The sequence below is a fragment of the Pseudopipra pipra genome, chromosome 12 (genome assembly GCF_036250125.1).
Source record: "Pseudopipra pipra isolate bDixPip1 chromosome 12, bDixPip1.hap1, whole genome shotgun sequence".
Classification (NCBI taxonomy): Eukaryota; Metazoa; Chordata; class Aves; order Passeriformes; family Pipridae; genus Pseudopipra; species Pseudopipra pipra.
Genome location: NC_087560.1, coordinates 6,175,150 through 6,195,407, shown reverse-complemented (window position 1 = coordinate 6,195,407; position 20,258 = coordinate 6,175,150). Strand labels below are relative to the sequence as shown.

General features: G+C 52.7%; 1 protein-coding gene, 1 long non-coding RNA gene and 2 other non-coding genes across 8 annotated transcripts in view; 3 read left to right on the top strand and 1 right to left on the bottom strand.

Annotated features, from left to right (window-relative positions):
* The first annotated feature begins 72 nt into the window (after positions 1–72).
* Positions 73–2,686, top strand: LOC135420821 (uncharacterized). 2 transcript variants are annotated; one of them, XR_010433739.1, is made up of 3 exons: positions 73–609; positions 684–838; positions 2,424–2,686. It is a non-coding gene; the product is annotated as an uncharacterized LOC135420821 (long non-coding RNA). The 2 variants fall into 2 exon arrangements; XR_010433738.1 differs by having other exon boundaries at positions 73–838.
* On the top strand, positions 278–349 carry TRNAM-CAU (transfer RNA methionine (anticodon CAU)). The gene has a single exon. It is a non-coding gene; the product is annotated as a tRNA-Met (tRNA).
* TRNAI-AAU (transfer RNA isoleucine (anticodon AAU)) lies at positions 448–521 on the top strand. Its single transcript has one exon. It is a non-coding gene; the product is annotated as a tRNA-Ile (tRNA).
* The window catches only part of LOC135420817 (SH2 domain-containing adapter protein F-like), a 33,464-nt gene continuing 15,881 nt past the window's right edge, over positions 2,676–20,258 (bottom strand). For 2 of the 4 annotated variants that reach the window (XM_064668695.1, XM_064668694.1), the window contains one exon: positions 15,092–19,070. In XM_064668695.1, the coding sequence (XP_064524765.1) occupies positions 18,884–19,070 (187 nt within the window). In that variant the 3' untranslated portion in view covers positions 15,092–18,883. Of the gene's footprint in view, positions 2,947–15,091; positions 19,071–20,258 lie in introns of those variants that run through there. The other 2 variants (XM_064668697.1, XM_064668696.1) reach the window with 2 other exon arrangements.

The window sequence follows — 20,258 nt, the reverse complement described above, 5'->3', positions numbered from 1 at the left end:
AAAGAAATTTGCCGTGTTCGGTAAAGTCTCCGTTCAGCTTTCAGCGGGGGGACGTGGAGCGAGTTCCTGGGAGAAAGGCAAAGCTCCGACAGCAGGTCGGAGAGCCGCGCACCACAGCGGTTCATCCGTTGTCACCCCTTGCGAGGGGACAGCGGGGCTGTCGCGGTCACCCCGCTGGGTGCGGGGTCACCGCCGTCCCGCGGGCCCCCCGGGCTGCGCGCCGGGCCTGGCGGGGCAGGGACGGGGATGTGACGGCAAAAAGAGGTGGTGGAACGACAGCAGAGTGGCGCAGCGGGAGCGTGCTGGGCCCATAACCCAGAGGTCGATGGATCGAAACCATCCTCTGCTAGCTTTTTTTTTTTTTTATTATTTGTTTGTTTTTTGTCCCCTTTGGGGGCCCCGGGGCCGCCGCGGGGCAGGAGGCGGTGACGCAGGAAGGGCGACAGTGGCCGGTTAGCTCAGTTGGTTAGAGCGTGGTGCTAATAACGCCAAGGTCGCGGGTTCGATCCCCGTACGGGCCATCGTGGCTTTGTCTGGATCTTGATCTCCTTTTTCCCCCTCTTTTTTTCCCTCCCTTTTGTGGCAGTGACGGTGCAAGGGAGACAGTCTGTAGGTCCTGGCAGAAGGTTCCCCGGCAGATCTTGTAGTCTCTCCCCCTACTTTCCCTACTCCTCCTTTTGCAGGTGTTCATTCCTATTCAAGGATAAACTTCACTGGATGTTCATGACAGTGCACCGGCTCCAGCAGCCCTGCAGACAGTGACCTGCGACTGACCTCAGCTGTGCCATGGATGGATTTTGGTGTGCAGCACCTCTGCGTGGTGGCTGTGGTGGGGCAGGTCATACTCCAACCACTGAGGGTTATTGTGACTGGATCTGACCACTGATCAGATTCAGCTGGGGTATAGGTGGAGCCCAGATGGGCAGGGAGGGCTGCAGAGTTAGTTCTCCTTGAAAGATGACAGCTGGGGACCCTCCCCTTGGGTCAGGACCAAGGTAACTCCATGAAGTTGTGGGTCCCCAACTTACCATAGGAGTGTTTGCACGTTCTGTGTTATCCTTCTAAAATCCTGAGAATTCTGAAGTCACTTGGGTAGTACCAATTCCACTTGGCATCACAAATCTCTATTCAAATGTTGACAGAGCTTTAATTGGTTTGATTGGCTTACCTGCTTTAACTGGCTTATAAAACATATCATTTTGGATATAAAATTGTCTTGATTTTATAAGCCTCCAGGACAGGGTTACAGCAAATGATGCCCATTTAAACAGTGAAGAGTTATTGAAAACCAGCTTTGCACAGAAAGTCACCAATTAGCGTGCAACACGTGCACCTGATTAAGCATCCTAATAGTGACAAATGTCCATGTCCCCAGCAGTGTATCCCCTGGAAGCACATACCCTCAGATGGTAGATGGGCAGTTAGATGCTACACAGCTCCTGTCATATCCTTATCTCTTAATTTTCCCACATTTAAGGCTCCCTAAACCACCTTGATACCTTCTTTTCCCCACCTTTGGTTCCTCCCTCTAACCATCCCATAATAAGTCTTGTACAATCCCCAAATGCTCTTCCCTTGCATCCCATAATGTGTCCCTCACCCCTAGGCAGTCACCCCCTCAGCACAAGAAGTGACCTGCAGAGTGGCCCCATTGGCCATCAGGGTGGGAGCTCCTCCTGGGCCCACCAACGGCCCCACGAGCAGCCAGGACAGGGGATCCCTGGCACTGTGGAGACTCCCAGGGCTCCTCCACCTCTCATTGCCCCTCTCCTCCTCTTCACTCACAGAGATGAGCTTTTAGTCACATAACCTAAGGCTGTCTCATGGCATGGAGGGGCTCCCTGCAGCCCTGGCTGACCCCACCACCCCTCATCCCAGCCCAGATCCTGCCCTGTCCCTTCTGGAGTGCCCCTTGCACCAATCTCAGGGGACACACAACCCCCAGAACCCTGATCTGAGGTGCCATGGGGGACCCCACGGTGCTGCACCCCAGCCAGTGCAGCCCCACAGCAGCATCTTCAGCTCTGCAGGGCCTGGAGGGAATAAGGCTGAGGCTATGAGGGGTCAGAAATGGGCTTGGGGGTCAGGGACATGGCTCTAAGAGCGGGTGTCAGGGATGCAGTTGGAACTCAGCCATGGGATGTAGCTCTGGGGTGTCAGGATGGACTGCCCCTGAGCATGAAGGTAATCCTTGACTATAAACCTCCTTTCTTGAGTGCCACTTCCCTCCAGGGCTTGATCCCATGGGACTGTATCAAGCAGATCCCACAGAGGCCAAACTCTGCTCTCCTGAAGGCCAGCACTGGGATCATTCATGTCTGGCCACCTCCCCTCATAGCCCCTGCCCCCACAGCTGCCTGGAGATGCTCTGGAATGATGAATGGGAACACCTGAGCCCTAACAAACCCATTTACTTGTTTCAGGTACTTCTCTTGCCTCCCTTATCTGGCACAACCTCCTCTTTTGACCTGGCTCATGAGGCAAAGGGGACTGTAACACTTTATAATTACACCAGCACTGGGATGACTGCCATGGGAAAGGTCCACCTGATTTCAGATATAGTGCTAAAACCCCATAAACAGGCACAGGAGGGGAACAGGGCAAGAACAAATGAAAGAACACTTCCTAACAGACTGTGTGGCCAAAGAAGTTTTGGAAATAAAAACCAACACTCCTGTATTACAAATCATGTTTATTGGTTAATACACACAACACAAGCAGCTTTAACAAACATAGTTTATATACATTGTCAAGTATTAAAATCCATCTAGTTCCAAGGCCTTATTTAGGTACTGTTGCCTCCCCCAGTGTTCTTCCCAGAGGCTCCAGCCTTCTGCATCCGGCTGGCACTGGGCTGTCGGGGCATCCTCTGGGCAGATCCTTCCCTGCTGCTCCTTTCTGCCAGAACCTGGGTCCCACTGATGGCAGAGCTGTTTTTATTTCTCCCTGAATAAACAAACACATCCATTAATTTTCACATCCCAACCCAAGCATCAGGCACACAGCAGCTAAGGGCAAGCTTTCCTTCAGCAACCATGCAAGAGGCAAATCCTGTTGAATCCCGTGTTCAGCATCCAGCACAGGAAGCGGATTGGTGAATTCAGCCCAACAGGGATCAGCACCACAAAACCCAAACATGTTGCAGCAGGAGCATTTTTCCTTTTCATCAGGTTTAATCTACAAAGTAACCAGCCACTTGGTTCCACTCATTCCATGTGGGAACAGCAGCATGGCAAACAGCACTGCTGGGATACCAAGAGCTTCCAACACCTCCAGCTCGGATAAGTGAATGGATGTGTCAGTGCACACCAGTGTCTGAGGCTGCCACCACACCATCAGATCACAAACACTTCTCCCCATGTCGCTTCTGTCAATCCACGAGCAGGTCTGGATTTCCTATCATTTTCTGGGATTTCCAGGAGCTCAGACTCCTGCCTAGGACTTAGAGATGTTCTTACTGAGTTCAGAAGAGTTTCAGAGTTTGCCTCCTGTGGGCACAACTGACCGTCTCCAGATGGCAAAGCGAGAGCAAGGAGCAGCAGTGGGTACACAGATGGGAGCTGAGGGAAGCAAGGGGCACATGGCTCACGGTGCTGGATCCAGCAGAGGAGAAAGCAACAGACTCTGTGTGCAGACACAGATGTCTGGAGGGGATAAAGGGAGGGTCACTGACTTTCCCTGCACTGAAGAAAACTGCTTCAGGTGAGAAGTAGGACTTGCATTGGGAAAGAGAATAAAAGGAATGCGATGTGAAGGGTCACAGCTTCTAAAGACAGCGACCTCCACGAAGCATCATAAAACTTCATAATAGCAAGGAGGAAATAGAACAGGAATACACTGAGCTGTAGTTACATGCATGCAATTAAAATGAAGAGTGACATCTTGGCAATAGTTATCAGAGCAACTTCCACAACATCAACAGCTGCTCCACACTCTGGAGTCTCCAAGGGCACGGTTTGGAAATCATCATCTTGGATCACTTGTGCTATGCACAGCACACACAGTTACTTACCAAACCATCCTGTCTCCTTGGAGCAGCTGTCTGGGAACAGGACTCACATCAATACCATCAGTTAACACCCTGCTGTACCAGAAAGACAATCTATGAACTTCCAAATAAGAGTGTGTGGCCACTACGTGTCTGTAAAATCTGGGTGGCAAAAAAAAAAAATCCATTCACTTATCCCAGCCAAGTCAGGTGCTCTTAAAAAACTCTCTTAAGGTAAAGCACAGTAGTGACGTGCCAGCAGTCACCATCCCAAGCCAGCCAACCAGCCTTGCCAGCTGCCTTGTAGCTCAGGCATTTTTAAGCAGCTTCACTAGTGCAAGGGTTGACCATGAAAACAAACACATTGCCAAAGGCAATAGGTGATCTGAGAGTATTTGAGAGAAAAAGTGGCAGGAATAAAAAGCATTATTCACCATGATGCTTTTAGCAATCCAGGACAGCTCTTCAGGTGATTGCCCTCCCCTTTGTCACATGCATCTGTCTGGTGAGAGGGCAGGGCCTCAACCCTCACCCATGTATGACAACTCCAGCCATGTGCACACACACACAGGGGTACCATTAGAACACTACTGGAGTCAAGCCCTGGATGTTCTGACCCAGCTGAAACTACCTGGGCAGAAAGAGTCACTTGATTGAAGAGAAGCTGCATTCAAAAGTACGTGCCCTCCATCCCCTTAGCCTTGAGATCACAGGGAAACAAACCAGTTAAACAGCATAAAAACTCAGTATATTTTTGGAAGTACCCTGTGTTGACTTGTGAACCAGCTCCTGAAGTGTGCAAGGACAGGAATGGTTTGTGCTTCCCTCAGTTACACTATCAGAGATAACAGATTCAGTTACAGGAAGGACAAAAGCAGCTCAACAACCACAAACTAATTCAAGCACTACAGAGGAACAAAAGGGTTCCACCGGTATTTTCCTTGGGGACACAAGAGGTCCTTATCTTGAATGTGTCTGGCTTCACAGAACAACTGCAGCCCAGACAGCTATGGATGCAAGAGACAAGAGAGCCTAATCAAACACCTGCCTCCCCAACAGTGACTCCAGAAACAGCAGCTCTGTGTTTATCTTCTCAAGAGCCAGACACAGTCTGGAAGAATAGTATGTGCACACAAGCAGTCTTAAGTACCAGAGGGAGAAAAAAGTACTGCCTTGTGTCAAGCAGGAGGTAAGAGAAGATCAGTCAGCTTTAGGAAAGGAACCCCAACCCCAAATATGATTTGAGAAGTAGAAATCTAAAGCTCCACTCTTTCAGTCTCCTCTCTACTCAACCTACCTGCTTTCCTCAAGGGATCCTTTCCTGCCTCTGAGCAGTAACAGGGACTACAAATCTTCCTCTCAGTGGTAAATAAATAAATAAATGTCTTATTGGTACCTTTACTTGTAGCCCAGTCAGCGATACCAGGGGTGCAGCACTCTCAAGATATCTCCTGCAGTGCATATTGATATATTGGCACTGACTGTGGCCTAGAGCCACCACCATGAGAGTACTTTTAAATTCACCAAAATTTTGCTCCTGTTTCTGTCTTGCATTAAGTCTTACAGCAGCCATAGAAAACCAGCTGGCTTTTCCAGACTAAGAAAGACTCAGTTTTAGGTGGGAATAGAAAAAAAAAAACCCTGTGCAAGCACGAGGTGTTACCTGGAGGACCACACAAACACCTTCTGGCCAGTCACTGGAAATGAGGACAGGGACAGGACTCACTTCAAACCTCAACACCTCCCGCCCATGGAACAATCCCAGGCACAGCCAGACTTCACTCCACAAGCACTCCCAGTATGTGACCATGGCTCACTACACTCAATCCATTGCCAAACTGGTAGGTTTGCCCCCAGATTCCTGCTCACATCCCTACACAAACCCTGCACGTCCTTCTCTTCTGCAACACAACCTGGGAGATTCTCAGGTCCTCAAAACTGCTGCCACATCCTCAACAGCTAATACACACCCTGAACTCTCTCCAGAGCCAAAACATCACCCCAAATCATTCACCTCTCCTGCTCTCTTGAGGGAGGGCTCCCTTCCAGGCTGCTCAGCAGAGCCACAGGAGCTCCTCTCCCATCACTGATCATTATAAAATGCACTGGCCTTTTCCCTACAAATCCTCACAAGTCCCTGGTTGCTCCTTATTTTAGTAGTTTTCACCATCACACTTGGGATATCTCATTTCCTTCCCTTCTCCTGCACGTAGATTACAGAAAGAGAAGATGGGCCCTCATTTTTTTTCAGAGAACTCTATTGAGTCTATATTTATAAGATTTTTTGAGTGTTTCTTTGATAGGGTGAGGGGGGAAGAATGAGTTGTCACTCAATGAGTTATCAATCAAACTCATATCTCATTACTTTGCCACAAAGCCACACATGACAAGTCTGGCATTTACTGTATTCTTCTAAATCTGTTTCCTTTCTGTCAGTTCTCGCCTCACTGAGCATAAAAAAGAAAAAGAAAAAAAAACCCCAACCTTTAAAAGCAGCCTGAAAAGACATTCTGAAAAACCTAACTCAATGCCCAGCAAGGAGCAAAACTCAGAGCATCAGGTAAACCAGCAAACCTTCCACGGGGGAAGTGTGACAGCAGAGAGACCTACATGGTCATCTATTCTATTGGAGCCTCATCAGGTTTTGATTCCAGCCTAGATTTTTTGTAAGTTGTTCCTAGGATAAGGAGGAAGAAATAAAAGCTGTTTGTGTGCTGTTTCTGCTGAAGTAGAAAAGACTATTTCGCTACCCATCCACCTGTGTTTTGAGAGTATCAAAATTTATCATAAACCCCCTGGGAGAAGAAAGGTGCAGGAACTTTTAACCAAGGGAATTTCAACCACCCAAGAAAGCACAGTACAGCTGAGAATTTTTTTCATCAGTTCTAAAATAACTGACATCATATGATAATTTCTGTACCACAAGATGACAAAGGTCTATAAATTGAAGGTATTCAGTTGCTGATGGACTAACGAAATGCCTACAATACAGAAGCATTATTTCAAAAAGTGCATTTCGGAATGTGAGCCTGGGGGAAGGGAGAGGGACAGCAACAACTCCACATCAAGAATGCCCTGAGCATAAAACTTGACCTGTGTATTTACCATGTCCATCATTTCACAAAACAAGAATAAAGGCCTCTAATTCAAAAGGCTTAAACTCTACTGTTTATGGGAGGAAAAGCTGGAGCGAGTGAGAGTTGCAGGATAAGATCCAGAAAGCAACCTAAATGCTCCTTAGGAAATGCAGGAAATCCACTCATTGGAGTGGTCTTGTCAGAGTACTGGAAAAAACCTGAGTATGAGTGAAGCAACTAAGTAAGAACCATGATCAGGACTCCGTTAGTCCTTTGATTAGTGCTACAAGTCACTGATGGATCATTCTAGAGAATTTTTTTCAGGGAAGACATACAGACCACCAAGTGCTCGAGGACATTTCCAGGTGCATGGCACGGCTGAGAACACTTCTCTATCACTCAGATCCCATGGATATATTTAATCTGCAATTAAAGCATAACAGCCAGTACAGCCAACAGGAAAATTCACTGGGTGATTTATAAAACCCAGATTAAATAAATTTAAGGAAAATCCTTAGCAGCTCCAAGGGGATTCCCTCCGCTGTATCAGAGATCTACAGAGCATTATCCTTGTCAGCATTATCCTTATCTCCTTAATACAGGAGTCTACACTACAAATCCCACACCAAGTCCCTGAGATAACTCAAAGTTGAGTGTAAGAGGAATGCAGAGCAGCTGGCATGGCCAGCCAGCACCACCCAAGGGCACTGGCAGCCACTGTGGGCCCACATAGCAAAGGTCACCATCCCAAAAGGCTCATCACAGCTAAAGACAGACAGCACAAAGTGAAAGAAGTGAGAAAAAGGGATGAACAGGGAAGGATAAAAAACACAAGGATTGCAAGAAGAACACTCAGGAAGGACAAAGTCAGCAACAAGCTGTGTAGTAGACGAGGGATATTTAGGAAATAATCAAACAGCAACACTTACAATTCTGAGACCCTTGACTGTATCTAAGTACTTACACAGGAAGAAAGTAGTTACAAATGCATGGACCTGGATAACTGCAGCCCATTGTCTGCCTTCTGACAGGGGAAGAAGCAGAGACAGAGCAGAGGGGCAGAGCTGAAGGGCATGAAGCAGCTCAGCAAGGGTAGGACAGGTGCTGTTCCAGAGCACAGAGCTCTCTCTGGCTGTAACCACAGACACAAGTCCCACCAACGCAGAAGAGGCATCTCTCACCTCCAGATGCCTGGTCCTGTGTGGAAGCTGCACCATCCTCTTCTTACATGGAAGCAGCACCTTCCAACAGGAGATGGCAAAGCCAACAGCAGACAGAGCTTTGTTCCCCTTCCCTGCAACAGCTCCCAAAGGGAAAGGAGGCAAGGCAAACTGTTCTGCTCCTGCAGAACAGATCCAGCACAGAGGACACCCCCAGATACCCTATTAACACTTACCTAGCTCCTGAAGGATGGACTTAGACTGTGCCCAGAACTAGAAAGCTCAGTGAATGAGGAGTGGTTCTTTATGGAATTGAGGGACAGTATATTTAGATCAGATACTGGGAAGAAATGTCAATTTTAAAGGAATACTAGCTGGATACACTAGGACTGCAATCTGATTCAGACCAGGAGATGCTTGGCAAACAATGCAGAATGAGCATCCTAGATTGCTACAGACACAACCAAATTAAGCTCCCAAGACAGATACTAATTCCTGCAAATTCAGCCTCCCTAAGGTGCCTGTAGCACATCCAGGTGGTAGGAGGGAATGGTTAAGGGCATATCAACTCTACCTTAGGGCTTTTGGCTTTTCCTCTTGAGAAATTTAATGCTGATTAACAAACAAGTGGCCATCTGACTGTTACAAACCTGTGCCAGCCTACTACTGGCTAAAATTAGCTCATAGCAGTGGCTCAATGCTGGAAAAAAAGCCTAATTTGTCCAGAAAGTACCACCCAAACAGCACACACGAGAGAACAGGAGATGCTCCACATTATAGACAGACAGGGACAAAAACCTTACCAGTGTGCCTTCACAGTTTGAGCAGCCTGTAACAGCTGGACCACCGACAGTGGAGAAGAGAGAGCAAAATTTAACAGCATCTTTTGTTTAAAATCTGTGCTCTTTTGGGATGTGTCCTCTCAACACAGTACTGGAATAGCACGTTACTTCTTATTTAAAAAAAAAACAAGTGCTGTACCTTCCCCATTTTGCTCAGAAAAAAGTAACCAGATAGGTGTCCTCCCCTGGCCCTGTGCATATTTAGAGTTACTTCTCAGTCACATGTGAGGCTGTTCTTGTCACCATAACCACCTTCCCTGCAGGGAATTCTTCACCAAGAGCATCTCCTCTGAAAGGGAAACCTGTTCATGGTGAAGTCCATGGAGTCCTGGACACATTATCCACACACTGCAACTTCCACTTGGGCTTCTGCAGACTTCCCAAGTCTCTGTGCAGCCACCCTCAGCTGCTCAAGGAGGGGATTCCCACCCACTTACCATGTGGGAATCCACACTGGAGCAGTAGGCTCTGTTGTGAAGATGCCAGATTGAGGCATAATCCCTTTATCCCAAAACTGACTGCTTATCAAACAAATCCAGCTTCACAACTTCACTTTCTACAGGGCTTGGCAAGCACAGCTAAGAGAATAAATACACCCAACCACCAAGGCAGCCTCAGGAGTGAGACCAGACTAAGTGGTACCACATTATCACAACAGGGAAACATCACTCTCCCCATCTGTGCCCACCAAGCTTTTCTTTCTTGTCCTATTCTCTGAGTTCCCAACACAGTCCCTGCTGACCATTACTCTTTAAAGTTTTGACCCAAAATTCAGAGTGGGTCAACACAAACCCAGGAGGCACAACAGAGTTTTCACCCTGAAACAGAGAGAGGATGGGAAAATGGGACATAATACAATTAGACTTGACCTCATCATCTTCTAGGTCCTTGATGGGATCATTGCCCATTTCTGATACATTTTTAAACACAAGAAAAATGAGCCTTTTCACTGTGAATTCAGGCTTAGTGACAGCAGACTTACTTTAGTTACCTCTTTTTAAACATTTTGGACAGAATCCACAGATGTGGTGAGCTACCAGCCAACAGTCACTTGAGGGAGTAAATACAAGTTTTATTTGAGCTGGTTTGGAATAAAAAAAAATTTATATATATATGGCACAAGTTCAGGGCTATGGTTACTGCTGTCCACAGAAATCAGAGCAGTAAGGAAAGACAAACACAGTCAAAAGTAGTTCCTATTTTATCTGACAATTCCCCACAGCCTCCCACTTCATCTTCCCACCAAAATACCATCTGTAGAGGAGGGAAACCACTGGATGAGTGTTAGGAGGGGACAGAGCAAAGGACGCATCCCTCCTTTTCCAGGGATTCCTCATGGACCAGAAACTTTACCCTTTTTCTTCGAGTTATATACTAGCAAAGCAGCACTCTGTAACAGTGTGGATTAAGGGGTTCTCTCTGTTGGCGAGCAGAGCCAGGAAGCTACAAAACCCCGAGTGCTGCAGCGACCTCCCCCCAGCCTCCCAAAAATAATAAGAATGAGGACAAAAGGGGGGCGGTTCGGCCGGGCCGAGGCTCACGGAGCGGGCGCCCCGGGCCGGGTCCGCTCTCACACGGAGCGTGCCCCGCGGGGCCCGGCCGAGCCGCCCCCCGGACCGGCCCGCGGGCCCCTCCCCGCGGCGAGGCGGGCGCGGGGCGGGGGGAGCCCGCGGGGCCGCGGCGGGCGCAGCGCGGGGCCGGGGGGCGGCGGGGCCCGGCCGGGCCCGGGGGGGTGCCCGGGAGGGTCCCCAGGGGACTCCGCGCCCGGTGCCACCGCCCGCCCGCCCCGGCCCGGCCCGGCCCGGCGCGTACCTCGGGTGTCCGCGGGGAGCGGCGCTGTGGCGGCGGGGCCGCCCTCGGGCCCCGGCGGCAGCCGCTGCCCGGCGCACATCGACTTCAGCACCTGGAACACGGCGAGCGGCGCCACGTTCATGCGCAGCAGGTCCAGCAGCACCCTGAAGGGGGGACACCCGTCAGGCGGGGAGCGCGGCGGCTCCCGCGGGGCCGCGCCGCCTGCCCCCCCCTCGCTCACCGGAACACCTCCGGGTCCAGGCCGCTGCCCGCCGCCTGCGCCAGCTCGAACAGCTCCGCCTCCTCCGCGCTGAGGAGCTGCTTGCGCCGCAGCCGCGCCTCCGATACCGACACGGCCGCCATGACCGTCACCGCCACCTCCGGTGTGACAGAGGCACGCCCCTCATGGCACGGACACGCCCCCATGGCACGGACACGCCCCCATGGCACGGACACGCCCCCCGGCACGGACACGCCCCCATGGCACGGACACGCCCCCCGGCACGGACACGCCCCCATGGCACGGACACGCCCCTCATGGCATGGACACGCCTCTCACTGCACCGACATGCCCCCTCACGGCACAGACACGCCCCTCACGGCACAGACGCACCGCCCACTGCACGGACCCGCCCCCCAGGGCCCGCCCCTCACGGCGCGGACACGCCCCCTCACTGAACGCCGCGCCCCCCGCCAGCTCGGGCCCCCTCACGGCCAGACCACGCCCCTCGTTGAATGGCCCCGCCCCCTCATGGCCCCGCCCTCTCACGGCCCTGCTGTTCCCGGCGCTGCCGGCAGGCGGCAGCCGCGCTCCAGGCCCCGCAACAGGGCAGCGCCTCCACTCCGGCCCCGCCGGCGTCCGTCTGTCCCTGCTGGTGTCTGTCTGTCCCCGCCGCTGTCTGTCCCTGCTGGTGTCTGTCTGTCCCCGCCGCTGTCTGTCCCTGCTGGTGTCTGTCTGTCCCCGCCGCTGTCTGTTTGCCCCCCCCGGTGTCTGTCTGTCCCCGCCGATGTCTCCTGTGCTCCAGGGCGGGGCCAGCGAGGGGCGCCGGGAGCGCTCCGGGCGGTGCCGCGGGTCAGGGTGCGGAGGAGCCGCGGGACCCGCGGAGCCACAAATGGATCATGCCCCGCGTTTTCGCTCCCAACCGCCCCCAAGCCCCGAGAGCATCTGGCGTGGCGTGGGGAAGAAAATTGAAAATTTGGGTCTTGAGTCGCAGCGAGACGAGAAGCCGGCAAACTGAGATTGAAATTCCTCTATCTAAATGGAAATGAGCTGTTGCCATCAGGGAAGGAGAGATGGGCTGTCCCCGCTCCTCCCGTCCCAGCACACCCAGGCCAGCTGCGCTGTCGGAGGGAGAGCAGAGCAGGGGGATCGCTGTGTCCCCCCGGTACCGCCAGGAGAGACCCCGGCCCACCCCTACACCAGGAGAGAGATGCTCCCACTCCACACTCCGAGCAAGTGTGTCAAAATCATCCCCTGCCACAGGTGACCAGACCGTGTGTCCCGACAGGCCCCGCTGACAGGCAGATTTACTGCAGCTGCCGAGACGGGAATGAGGTGGATGATGATGAAGAAGGATCCTGCTGATTATGGCCCCGAGTGGGACCAGCCCAGCAGGGACAGAGATGGTGGCGTTTCCAGCGGCCAGCACGAATTACCCGGCTGTCTGAGGGGCTGACAGTGGCGGAGACACAGAGCTTGAGGTTGTCCCGAATTTTAGACTTCCAGGGGGACCCTCGGCCGAGCGGGGCAGTGTAGGGTCTGTGATGCAGAGGGGACTGAGGAACATCTCAGTGCTTGCTCTCTTGCCAGCTTTGGTGTATAATGTACCTATTCCTTTGGGACAGGCTGGAAGTCAAGGGCAAGAGCCCTCATCTTGTGGGTGATGTGGTCTCCAAACCTCCCTGGTCCCACCTGGACCACTTCCCCCAGCCTGTGGCACCTGAGAGCTCAGCTACAAGTCACAGCAGAAGAGGACAAGGTGCTTTTTAGCTCAGCCCTTTTCTGGAAAAAAAAGAAAAAACCCAGGAACCATCTTCCCTACAACAAACAGAAGTTTCAACTTGTACCTCCCTCCTTCCCAGCCCCAGCCTGTTCCAGCTGGCAGCTCTCCCTGCATGCTGTGGTCACCAGCATCACAAACAGGGCTGGAGAACTTTCCAGGGCAAGGGATGGAAGACCCTGCCCCTCCTGTGCCTCCTTCACAGGCCTCTGTAGCCATGCCTGTGGGTCACACCTTCCCCACATTTCTTGGTGTAAGCCTGGATGGGCACAGACTGCAACTTTGACAACCTTCTCCTCTGAACTTCATGGTTCCTTCTGAAGCATTTCTGGGGGCTCTGATCTCCCAGTTTCCCCCTTTTGCTCTCCCAATCCAACAGGTCAATAGAGGAAGTCCTTTGGAACCCATAAACATCCCCTGAAAATACGTCACTTACTGGAGCTGCAGTTTGGTGGCACCTGGGACTCTGGCCTAAATGATATTGGGCAGGACACTGGGTCTTGCTGCCTGCCAGAGACACCCTCCATTACCTCTGGCAGGACTTTTAACACCCAGTCACTGCTCAGTCCACAGTTTCCAGAGCAGGATGAGCCAGGACAGGGCGGGATGGTGATGCCAGGCTGCACCTCAGCCCTTGCAGGACACAGTTATGAGAAGAACTGAGCAAATGGGGGCAGGGGAGGTTCTGACATCCTGCATGTGCAGAAGGAAAAGGGAATTAGGTGCAGCACAGAGCCTGCAATCTTTACCATGAATTAGCAGCTAGAGTTGGGGGTTGCTCAGATGTTGCTCTCGTGGAGGCAAAGAGATGAAGGAGCCTTGCCTGTGAATCAGGACACGCTGTGCACAGTCAGAGACAGCACACTAAAGCCAGACGTGCTGTGGCTGTGCAGAGGAAGCCCTGGGTGTGAGCAGTAAATCAGGGCCTGCTGGGCCTGTGCAGAGGCTGCAATGCACGGGCAGTAAATCACAGTGTGCTGTGGATGTGCAGAAGGCATTTGGAACAGGGAGACAGGACGTGAGCAGCGAGCCCCTTGGTCCCACAGAGGCACAGGCTGGAGCTTGCCATTGAATGGAGAAAAATTCAGCATGCATGTGTTTATGGTGGGAATTAAGAGGAAGATTTACAACGTGTGGGTCATCCAGCTGAGCAAGATGGGAAAGGCAGAGAATGCCTGAGCACAGTCACTGGCTGAGGACACACTGGGAATGCAGGAGGGGCTGTATGAGATCAGGGAGAAAAGGAGCAATGTCCTTTCCCCATGAAGGAAGGGCCAGCTTTAGGATAACGTGGATAGGGCTCAACTTGCAAGCAAATGCAGCAAATGTGCCTCTCACAACCAGAAAATGGAAAAGAGGGATTCAAACATATCTAGACTTTCATATTTGAATGAGTCCACAAATGCTGCCTCTACCACCTCTCTGAGCAACCTGTGTCAGGGTTTCACCACCCTCATTGTAAAATACTTCTTATATCTAATCTAAAATTGATGTTCCTTCAGCTTAAAACCATTACCCCTTGTCTTATGTGCCTGAGCATGCTGCTTTGGAGACAGCCTCCAAAACTTTGCAAGGAAAAAGAGAGAACTGCTCACTAGCGCAGACTGAAAATTAGATGGAGGCATCCAAGCACAGATGTCTTGGGACAATTTTCAAACAGGACACCTGGAGCAAGTAAGTGGTTTGAGAGGATGCTGGGAATGGTACTGAAGGGACTGAGCAAGGGTGGTTTCCAAGTCAGGAGCTGAAACTTACCCCTTGGGTCAAACTTGTTGGTCTTTAGGAGATTTGAAAGGACATATTCAGTTGGGCCATGTGTGTGCCATGTGAACTGTCTGTGCTATGTATGTGCTTCCCTGCACATTCCACTGCAGCCTGCAGGGATCAGGAACAAATTTCTCTCCCCTGTTCTAAACTCCAGCAGCTGAGCTCTTGGGTTATTTGACCCTCCTGCAGATTGCTGTGGTTGGAGGCAGAACACAGGGCACTGTGTTCTCAGGGATACTCAAGAAACTTAAGCATCCCTGCTAGGGCTGGGGTTTCGAAATAATTACTAGGCTTGGGCTTCAGGGAACTTCTCCAGGCCAGAGGGGCAGGAATGGGGTGTGGATGACAGAGCACACCCTAAACACATCTGAAAGTTTAACCCAGTCCCACAAAGATGAGTTGCTGGTGATTCTCTCCAGCCTCTGAGGTGCTCAGCAGCATTGATGGCTTGTACTGGGACGGGTGATTTCAGGCTTGACACTAACCAGAGCACTTTATTTCCAGCAGATGGGAGACATTAGGGACAGAGTTCAGCAAACACAGCCCAGGTTCTCAGCAGGGCAAGCTCCAATTCTGCCCTCAATCAGTCCTTTATCCTTCTTGGTTGCCTCCATCCTGCACGACTGTATGTTTTCACAGAAGCACAGAACAGTTTGGGTTAGAAGGGACCTTAAAGCTCATCTCATTCCACCCCCCTGCCATAGGCAGGGACACCTTCCACTATCCCAGATTGCTCCAAGCCCCGTCCAACCTGGCCTTGAACACTTCTAGGGATGCGCAGCCACAGCTGCTCTGGCCAACCTGGGCCAGGGCCTCACCACTCTCACAGCCTACAATTACTTCCCAATATCCCATTTAACCCTGCCCTCCAACAGTGGGAAGCCACTCCCACTTGTCCTGTCCCTCCAGGCCCTTGTCCAAAGTCGCTCTCCAGCTCTCTTGGGAGACCCCGTAGGCACTGGAAGAGGCTCTAAGGTCTCTATGGAGCCTTCTCCTCTCCAGGCTGAACAGCCTCAACTCTTTCAACCTGTCTTCATAGGATACAGACCTCTCAGCATGATTTTGGTCAGGGAAGTCCAAGGGGAAGCACAGCTCCAAGCTGGCCCACACCCAGTCAGAGCAGCAGGAGCCAGCTCAGCCCTGACACTGCATGTTCCCAGCAGTGCTAATCCAATTAGAAAACAAACTTCGTTCCTTCATTACAGGGGCCTGTAGTATGTTAAACCAGCTTGCTGATTATGGAGAGCTTAGCGAGAGACTAGAGATCAGGCAATGAATGACAGGGCTGTTTCACTTGCGGGGAGGAGGGACAGAGAACAGAGGCAGCTGGGAGGACACGGGGCATTGCTGGGACAAGGGGATTGGGAATTGCTACAAACAAAGGCCTTTGGTCAATATTCACGTTCCCAACAGGGTTAACCTCAAAGCCACATCAGATTGCTCAGGCCCTTGTCCCTGCTGGAGATTAGCATCCTCATGAATGGGGATCCCTGTCACCTCTCTAGCCCTGTTGGATGGCTGCCCTCACCCACCTCGCTCCCACACAACACTCACTTCGGTCACAGGACGGTAAAGGCAGCACTAAAATACCCTTATAAGAGAGATTAAATTCAAATTTTCTGGGGAGCTGCTGTTCAGCTCCCATCATCAAGGGTGCAATGCACCACCCAGACTTGGAGTCATCTATTTTTGGTGGCCAGGACAAAGGAAGGGGTTATTTACCTTTATTTGGCATTGGTGAGGCCACACCTGGATACTCTGTCCAGTTTTGGACAGAGTACATGGAGAGTGTCCTGGTGAGGATGGTCAAGGCCAGAGAACATATTGTACAAGGAAATGCTTCAGGAGTTTCACTTCTTTAGCCTGGAGAAGAGAGGGCTGAGGAGGGATGCAATTCCCACAGTGAAGATCAAGAGCTGCTTTGCTGAAGCACTTGGACACACAGCCCAGCTTGCAGAGCAGTTCTGGGGTCCATGACTGCTCTGGGGAGCTGCTGCAATGCACACAGTCTCACTCCTCTCATTCCTGTGCCTGGCACCGATACTCCTGGAATGGAGCCAGGCTGCTGGGGCAGGATTGTACTGTAAGGCTGTGAGCACGCTAATAGAGCCAGCACTGGCTGCCAGGCAGTTTGCTCCCTGCCACAGCTCCTCGAGGAAAAAGCCCCCCTCTCCATGGAGAGGCTCTCCTGTGCCTGCACTGCCCAGCTGCACTGACATGAGAAGCCTCTGCTTACCCAGCCACAGAGAAGGCAGAGGATCCTCTGGGATGAGCTCCTCGCTGGAGCCATCACGTCACAGCGGGGCTGCTAAAGGACACTCAAAACCTTTTAAGTGCAGCAAGGGCATCCAAGAGCATCTCTGAAGATTTCTGCATCTCCAGCCCTTCCTGCAGGCTCTGGGAGAAAAAAACCTCCTGCTGGAGTCACCTCTGTCCCTGCTGGACAAAATGCCTCACTGGGATGATGGAGAGAGGCAGCCAGGGCTGCCAGCAGCCAAGTGGGCTGTAAGGAGACACCGGGCGCCCAACCAGCTCGATCCGCTGCCTTTTAAGGAGTGGTAGAGGCTGAGGCATCCTGGAACAAGCCACCACAGCTCTGCAGGCTCTCAACCGCGGGGTGCACTCACAGACCACACTGGCCATGCCCGATGGTCCCCACAGCAGCTCCACACTGTGAAGGACAAGCCAGGACAGCCATCCTCCAGCTACAAATCGAGCCTGGAATATCCCAGAGCCCTGGACTGTCAAGCGGAATTCCTGCTGCGGCTGCAGCGCCCACTCACACAAGGTCCCTGTGGGACCTTCCATCCATCACCTCTGTCCCCCTCCAGCAACCAGCAGGGACAGCTTCTTCCTGGCAGCAGGCAGAGGGGAGGATGATGCTTTTTCACAAAGCCTTCATCAAGCCACTGCTAACTCACCCCACCAATGCCTGAGCACTTTGCTCTGCTCACAGAAAAGGTTTTGCTGGTCCAGCAGCAAATTTGCTGCTGCCATCCCCATCCAGGGAGCAGAGAGGAAAGGGAATGTGCTGCTGGGGAGTAGCAGTGGGATAAAGCTTAGGCTGAAGCAAGGATGGAGGAAATGTATATTTGTGGGTACAGGAGCAACACCAGGAACAAGTTTAAAAGGCAAGGTATGCATGAAACAGTAAAGAACACCAGATAGAGCTTCAGCCAAAAAAAAGAGGAGCAAGCTGGCCCAAAGACAAGGTGTCAGGAAGACAAAGAACAGGACTGGAGTCAGTAAATACTCAGAGGAAGAGATCAGGAAATCTGTGAAATTCAGGGATTTTGCCTCAGACTTACAACAGGTGAAGGAAAACAAGGAGCCAAAAGATCCTGAAGAGCACCCCCTTCTACAGGGAGTAACAGGCATATCCAAAATTGGCTCATCACTGCCCATGAATGGTCTCAAAGACATCGCAAGGACGTGACCACTCTTGTCCCCTGTGTCTCGGAGGAGTCAGCTGATTGCTTAGGCACAGAGGGTCTCAGTGCATGCAAAAGCACAGGAAAAAATCACTTCACTTAGAGCTTTTGTGTAACAAAATGCCCCTCCCTGCCATTTTGCCACACAGTTGCCCCACTCGCGGTGGGATGCGGGCACAGTCCCCGTGGAGCAGGAGGTGACCATGCACCGCTTTATTAGGCAGTGGTGCTGCATGTGCAGCCCAGGCCGGTCTCTATTTACATTTGGCAAAGGATGGCATTGAGTACCGAGCACCTGTGCAGGTGAGGGCCAGCCTGCCCGGCCCCCTGCGCCTCGCTAGCCCCGGGCAGGCCCCGCTTGCCTCCGCCAGCCTCCTCGCCCACAGGCACAGCCCTTTTGTCTCTCATGGGCAGTGCCAGGCACCCTCACAGAGGCACCTCAGGCCTCCTACTGGATTATTTATCCCCGTATTCGCACACACTGCCCCCCTCCCCAGCGTCTCCCAGGCCCCAGCTCCAGTCCTTGTGTCCTGAGCTCTGCCTGGAGGCAGGCGACGGCAGCGGGCAGCCGGCGAGCCCCACTCAGCTCCTCGCACAGGGGGTCCCTCCGGTGCCATGCCAGTGGGCAAACCAGTGCACGGGAGCCCTCCGAGAGAGCAGGACGAGGGGTCCGGCTGCAGCAATCCCCCAACGGCACCGGCCGTGCCCAGCGAGCTGCTCGTGGGCTGACGGTCCGGAGCCCATCCTCGGCATGGCAGCGCTCGGCCCTGCGCATGGGCTGGTTTTGGGTACACCCGGCCTCGAGCCTGGCTCGTGGGGGGTGAGAACTATAGGGTACGGATTGCCACCGGGTAAAGCAAGGACATGTGCTCGGCCCCCTTGATGGGCAGCTTGCGGCTGGCGTAGTGATGGATGATCTCCGGCACGCTGTCGAAGGGCGGGCTGTGCTGACCCAGCACGTACTTGTTCTCCTGGGTCCGGGACAGTTTCATGTGCATGAAACCCTGGCTGCTCCTGCAAGGGCAGATCAAGGTAGGGTTAGGGGGTACAGCTGGCCCAAGCCTCCCCTCAGCTCCTGACCCCCTTACCTGAGACAGGCAGCGTGCCCCTGCAGCTGAGGGGGACACTGCTGGCTCCTGTCCCCATGCAGTGGGGTGTGGGGGATCCATGTGAGGGCAAGGACAGTGCCAAGGCTGGGGTAGGTGTGTGTGGGCAGGTAACTGAGGGCATCACCTGGGCAGGACCAACAGCGGCTCTCACTGCAGGTTGACACAGAGGTAGCAGCTTTCACCCTTTACATGTGGAAAAGTCCCTTTTGCAACTGCCCTGGCTCACACAGGACCCCTTCAGCTCACAGATCTCCAGCCTCACCGTGGCAAACCAGGATTTTCTCCTTCGGCCAGCAGCCGAAGGATTTTCTCCTTGCTCCCCCTCCCCACACCACTGCTGCAGGCTCCATAAAACCCGCTCAGCGTAGCAAGGCCATTTCCCGGCACAGCACGGGCACTGAGCCACACCAGGCTGTGCAGGCAGATCCTGCCATGAACGCTGATTCCAAGTGATGGGCTAATGGCCCTGTTGCTATTAATTTGCGTCTCCGAGGAGAGCCACAGCCTGTCTGCAGCGTCTGGAATGCACATTACAGCAAAATATTGATGACTTAAAAGCAGACAGGGCCTCATCAGCGATGCTGAGCTGCTTCCAGCACTGCACAGCCCGGCCCCATCCCCCCGACTGGAGAGGGGCCGTAATGGACAGCCTGGCTGCATTAGCAGGATGGGTTTGCCATCCATTTAGAGACAGAAGCAAGGAGCCAGCTGTCCCAGGGGATGGCAGAGGGGACAGCCACAGCCCCCCATCAGGGGCCAAGGAAAAGTGATAGCCTGGCCACATCCTGTGTCCCCAGCCAGAGCACTGCCACACGGACCACAGAGAGGTGATGTCGGTTGTGTTTTGCCCAAATCGCTCCACAGGTCTTTGTCATGAGCTCAGGGATGTGGAAAGCACACCCCTGGAGAGAAGCGTGAGGGAACACTGCAAACCCCAGCAGACAGGGCAAGGGGCAAGTGCTGCTCCTGCCGAGCACCTTGGAGACATGAGGAAGGACCCCACCTTTGCAGCGTGGCCTCAGCCATTCTCATGGAGGCACAAGCCAGGAGGGAATCATCCTCCAAGCATCTGAGGCAATGACATAACCCTGTC